The 6,055-nt window shown below is 41.1% G+C and overlaps 1 protein-coding gene across 1 annotated transcript in view; it reads left to right on the top strand.

Moving 5' to 3' along the window:
• The window catches only part of samm50l (sorting and assembly machinery component 50 homolog, like), a 16,051-nt gene that overhangs the window by 1,136 nt on the left and 8,860 nt on the right, over positions 1 to 6,055 (top strand). The window contains exons 2-7 of the mRNA XM_034863905.1: positions 318 to 431; positions 1,688 to 1,789; positions 2,758 to 2,845; positions 3,908 to 4,014; positions 4,861 to 4,991; positions 5,195 to 5,282. Of these exons, the coding sequence (XP_034719796.1) occupies positions 318 to 431; positions 1,688 to 1,789; positions 2,758 to 2,845; positions 3,908 to 4,014; positions 4,861 to 4,991; positions 5,195 to 5,282 (630 nt within the window). The remainder of the gene's footprint in view (positions 1 to 317; positions 432 to 1,687; positions 1,790 to 2,757; positions 2,846 to 3,907; positions 4,015 to 4,860; positions 4,992 to 5,194; positions 5,283 to 6,055) is intronic.

The raw sequence follows: 6,055 nt of genomic DNA on the forward strand, positions 1-6,055 counted from the left end.
AGAGAGAGAGAGACATGGAGAATTGTAGCAGAGGGTGTCAAGCAGGAACATGCCGCAGGTGACTTGCAACCACAGATCAAGACTCCACAGCTCCAGAGCCTGAAACAGCTGCAGGAAGTGATAGGAAAATGAGAGGAGAGGGGCGAGAGACCGAAAGGCTACGGGGGAGAGATACAAGACAGGGAACGGAAAGAAGTCGAGTTAGTAACACACATTAATGGGATGAGGATTTGTTCTGTGGGCTGTTCTGTTTCCCTTGCATTTGTACAGATTGTGCAGGTGGTGTTTTCTTAACATAGTGCTTATCACTGCTGCAGAGTCTGGATCCTCTCCCGATGCATGGCCGCGACTTGGGCGTCAACCCTGATGACTTCATGGAGCCCCCAGAACCGGAGCAGGAGTCTAAACAGGAGATCCTCGAAAACAAAGATGTGAGTAGTAGTAATAGTAATAGTAGTAGTAGTAGTAGTAGTAGTAATACCAGTGCCATGGTAGGTGATGTGCAATATAAATAAATAAAAAAATAGTACTTAGCAATTGTAGAACAATCTTTCTGGTAATGTGTACCAGTAATGTGATTTGGGTTCAATTCCCATTGCGATACATGTATGTGTTAAACATGTAAAACGTTAAAACATGATGTACAGTATAAATACTATCCATTTATTTTCATCCATTTGGCCCAGTTTGATATGCTCAATTGTATATGTGCAGTACGGGGTCCCTACTTAGTCTCTCTTTCAGATAACACATCACGATTGGGGGGGAAAATATGAATCAGGATTTCCTTTTTAGCTTAGAATTAATATCTTAATTCACTGCCACTCTGAAACCTATTTTATACAGTCTATGTTTAAAACTCACAGAACAGAAGAAAATAGTAGCGTTTGTGATGCAGTCGGCTAATAAAATTAAATGAGAATCAAAGTCATAAAAAAGAGAGAAAAAAAACAAAGTCATTTAAAAATCAAATTTTCGTGAGCCAATACTGCTTTTGTTCCCCTTAATTTACTTCATAAAAATGTGAACCCCTTCTACATTGGATTTGTTTTCGGAATCTGCCTTGCCATTTCTTTAAAAATTGCAACAAAAAACACAGATCAGTGTCACTTCTGCAATCATCTTCCATTCATATCACCCAAATAATGTGTGCAATGTGCATCATATGGATGGGTGCACTGCATATATTTAACTGTGCAAGGGTAAAAGGCTTTCATCAACATCTACAACACGGCCTTGGTGATGCATTGCTTGCTGACATATTATGAGACAGATATAACCAGGTCATCACTAAATGTCCTTTAACACATTTAAAGAATTTAAGAAAACAATAAGCCTGAAAAGTAGCCATTTAAATAAAGTGCTTGATTCGTAATTTAAGACTGAACAAACAGAATAGCCGCGTATCGGCCGATTCCAATACACGTAAAAACACAAATATCGGCCCGATATATCGTCCGACTGATAAAATCAGTCTATCACGACTTTAAAATGTGTCTGAAAGGGGGCTTTATATACATATAGAAGTATACATATAGTTGTGAATGCAACAAGGGCAAATTCTTTTTTTATAAAAAGATATTTTCATTTGATGTGATAGTATAGGAAGTCTTGCATTTGTCAGCAGAATACATTTTGAATGTGTTTGCAAGTGAAAATAATTTAAGTGAAATATGTTTGATTGCAGGTGGTGGTCCAACATGTTAACGTCCAGGGTCTTGGAAGAACTAAAGAGGATCTGCTCGGCTATGAGATCTCTGAGGTTTTCCACGCCAAAAACCTCATTGATGTATGTATTCATGACTGTACTACACTTTACATTTTTAGATAAATTCACATGTTTATATGTGTAATGTGCATTTCAGAGCACATATATGAGAAACTGAGGAGAATCATGCCAACTGCATGGACAAAAGTGACTAAAATAATAGAAAGGTCAAATCTGCACAAAATAAAAAGGCCATACTATTAGATATGTAACTTCTATGCATGTCTCTGCATTCAGAGAATACTATTAAGGGATTGAGGAAGACCGAAAAAAAAAAAGCCTACAAAACGAGATGTTTTCACCTAACCTGCACCTTCAGCATGGTGGCCCAATGGTTAGCACTGCACAGCAAGAAGGTTCTGAGTTTGAATCCGTGTTGTTCCGGGCCTTTCCGGGTGGAGTTTGTATGTTCTCCCCATGTGTGCGTGGGTGTCCTCCGGGTGCCCCGGTTTCCCCCCCAACCATCAGAAAACATGTACTAGGTTCTCCAGTCAGTGGAGACGGGCACTGCTCCCTTGAGGGATGGGTTAAATACAGAGAATGAAATTCGCTTCTTGTGAGGTTATGTGACAATAAAGTACCTTTACCTTTTTATTTCTGTCAATTTTTCAATCAACGTATGAAAATCCATATTTTAAATACTTTGGGTCATATTTCGCCACCTTGCTATCAAACATCACCACAACCTTAAGGTGGACGGTAAGCAAATGATGGTTGGACTAGGCTGCTGCATGGCTGTGACGCATGTCCGTCAAAAGAAAAGACCGAAATCCAATGCGCATTAAACATTATTTCATCCAATTATAGACCAGCTCTCTGTGACCCACCCAGAATGGGTCCGTGTCCCACTTTTGGGCGGTGACCCACCAGTTGAGAGTCACTGCTTCATGGCATTGTCCCACGCTGACTTGATCAGTTTTTGAGTTTCCTGAAGAGTCCAGTAGATGAGATTTCCTATGCTCAGAGCTGTGTTTCTGTCTTGGTTACAGGTAATGAAAAAGTCTCACATCGCCAGACAGAGGCTGCTCCGCCTGGGAATCTTCAAAGAGGTGGAGGTCCTTATTGACACATCTGAAGGTATTTTATGCACACCTTCTTTCCAGAAACAGAGCCACCCCACTATAGAATAATTTTCTATTTACTCAAACCTAAAATTAAAAAAAGAACGCTAAATCTTGTCATTGTGAACGTAGTCTCAGGGTTTCTGTGGGCTCTTAAAAAATCTACGTTAGGCCTTACAAAGTCTTAAATTTGCTCAGATATTGCGTTCTAGGTCTTAAATAATTTTAAACAGGTCTTAATATTCCTACGTCCATGAAACTATACCTCTAATGCTCTTTTTGTTGTTGATTTTGTTGTGTTGTAGTTCTTTCGTTTGCTAGTACAAGTATAATTTTGCTGTATTACGACTGCAAATGAGACCAACGCGCTACTTATATTGCAACCAATCAGGGGAAGAAAAAAATGCAGGGCTTGTTATTGTGATAAAGGTCCCATCGCACATGACATGGCATTTCACTTTATGAGTTTTTTTTACATTAATGAGTTCCCCCAGCCTGCCCATGGCACCCCCAGTGGCTAGAAATGGTGATAGATTCCAGATAGGCCCATCTGAGCTTTCATTTTCTCATAGAGCATTAGGTCATGGGACCTTTTTTAAATTTCATTCATAATAGTCTAGTCTATATCCACGGGGTTTTATTTACAGGATTGTTGCTGTGCAGCCAGATGGCTGTCACCTTCCGCTTTCTTTGTGTCGGCATACTAAACTTCATTTCATTTGGGAAACGTCCTCTGAGCTAGAGCTGACAGCCAAATGATGTTAATTTTTTTGTTGAGTAAAATTCTAATCGCACACTCGACAGCCATTTTAAATCCAGAGCTGGTCTCCCTGCGTGCACGTGTTCCGCCAAAACAAGTCCCTTCCCAGGGCTATTCCGCCAGACCCTCCTTTGCAGCGCTGTGGAGGAAGGTCTTGCAATGCGAGGCCATTTTAAAACAGAACAGGTAATTAAAACCTGTCTGTATTCCTGTCATGCATTTTAGATGTGACTACATGGTGATTTCGTACTGGATATTGGCTATGTGTATGCAGAATCAAACCTTCTTAGCCCCCTGGTTGGTTCTCCCTCCCCTCAGGTTCAGACGCCCTGCCCAACGGTCTGGACGTAACCTTTGAGGTGACGGAGGTAAAAAGGCTGACAGGAAGCTACAACACCATGGTTGGCAACAATGAAGGAAGCATGGTGAGAGACAACACTTCTTCATATAATTCATGTCAGTTGTATTTTGCTCTTTATTACGGGCTGGGGATGAGACATGGGGCATAGTATGGTGAATTTGTTTACTGATATTAGGCATTTTCCAAACATCGGTATCGGCATTTATAATGGCAGATTTTTTTTGTAACCTTCATTTATGACAAACATTCATAATGACAAATGAATGATTCTTATAAATGGAAAAAAATGGGGGGTCAACCATGTTAGGAGTGATGGCGTTGCATAGTCTTTCCACCAGAGGGCGATCTACAGCGTCCCTGTTAGTGATGGCGTTGCATTGTCTGTCCACCAGAGGACGCTCTATAGCGCCACTCTTAGTGATGGCGTTGCATAGTCTGTCCACCAGAGGACGTTCTACAGCGTCCCTGTTAGTGTTGGCGCTGCATAGTCTGTCCACCAGAGGACGCTCTACAGCGTCCCTGTTGGCAACAATGTTTTTTTGTTCAAAGGACTTTAATATACTTTGATCCTCTTTCCATCTGTTTTTGCATTAGCATATTATTTCAGTGATAACTCATAAATAAGACCAAATGACTAATGTTAGGGCAATCTGTTTGTTTTGGTAGACGTTTTTAGGATATTTTTTTATATATATATATATATATATATATATATATATATATATATATATATATAATGACTGATGTATCTGTATCGGCCTTAAAAACCCTTTATCGGTCGGCTCTAATTGTTAGTAAGAAGGTAATGACATCTGGACATTGTGCTATCACAGTGAAAGAAAAACCTCAGTACAAGCCTAAATGGACCCTTAAGTGTCTTTGTGCTAACAGTATTTGTCCGGTCTTCCAGGTGCTGGGTCTGAAGTTGCCCAACATGTTCGGTCGAGCTGAGAAACTCACCTTCCAGTTCTCCTACGGGACCAAGGAGACGTCCTACGGCCTGTCCTTCTTCAAGCCCCAGCCAGGACACTTTGAACGCAAGTATGTCAGTGAACGTTCTGAAAAGTCTGTCAATGGTGTGTCCGAAAAGCGTAGACATCCTCGCTACATAAGAGGATATGCAGTGCTTTTTAAGACAGCTGACTCTAAAAACTCTGGCTTGCCAGTGCTAAATTGATTGTACCACCAAGGCACAGTTAGGAGTTGTTGTTTTTTTCTAAAAGACTTGTTGTTTTCTGTTTCAGCCTTACACTTAACATGTACAAAGTCACCGGTCAGTTCCCATGGAGCTCCTTGAAAGAGACCGACAGAGGCATATCTGCAGAATTAAATGTAAGAAGCTGTCTCTTTTTTTTGTCCACTATTCCTTTTGTTAGTAATTTTTTTACATGCTTTGGCAACACAAATGTCTTAACATATGCTCATGACTAGAGATGTTCAGATACCAGTATTGGTATCGCCTCCGATCAGAGTTTATACGCCGATCCGAGACCACGTTATAAAGCCCTAAAGAAAATCTACGTTAAAGTAGTTTATTTATGTTATTTTTCTGTTCTAACTGACTGTCAAACTGGATAAAAAAGAAAGTTCTGTGGCGTTCATTGTTTGTGTTTGTTCATGTTTCAAAAAGAGTTTAACAACAAAGATAGAAATCATATCACATCCATACAAGGATAATAGTATACAGTTTAAATGTATATGTATATATATGTGTGTGTGTATTAGGGGTGATCCGAGTATCCGGCTGAAACGAGTATCCGGTACGGATAAAGCACTTTTGCCGAGTACAGGTATTATACGAGTAATATGAGTCAACATCCGTGCTCGGATTGAATACAACCCCTAAACTGGCCGCGCAGCGTTCTGTGATAATCACAGCGCCCCCCCCCCCCCCCCCCCCCCCCCCCCCCCCCCCCCCCCCCCCGGCTACAAACCCGCTCGGATCAATCTCACACACACAGATCACGGAGAAATGCGCTCCCTCGGCCTCTCTCTGTCTCTCTCTCTCTTGCTCTCTCGCTCTCTCGCTCTCGCTCCGTCAGTCAATCGGGTCTGCGGATCTGTTCCGTTAACGTTTAGGGTTTCTTCAGCTTCAGGTTTGTTTT

The sequence above is a fragment of the Etheostoma cragini genome, chromosome 23 (assembly GCF_013103735.1).
Source record: "Etheostoma cragini isolate CJK2018 chromosome 23, CSU_Ecrag_1.0, whole genome shotgun sequence".
In the NCBI taxonomy this organism is placed as follows: Eukaryota; Metazoa; Chordata; class Actinopteri; order Perciformes; family Percidae; genus Etheostoma; species Etheostoma cragini.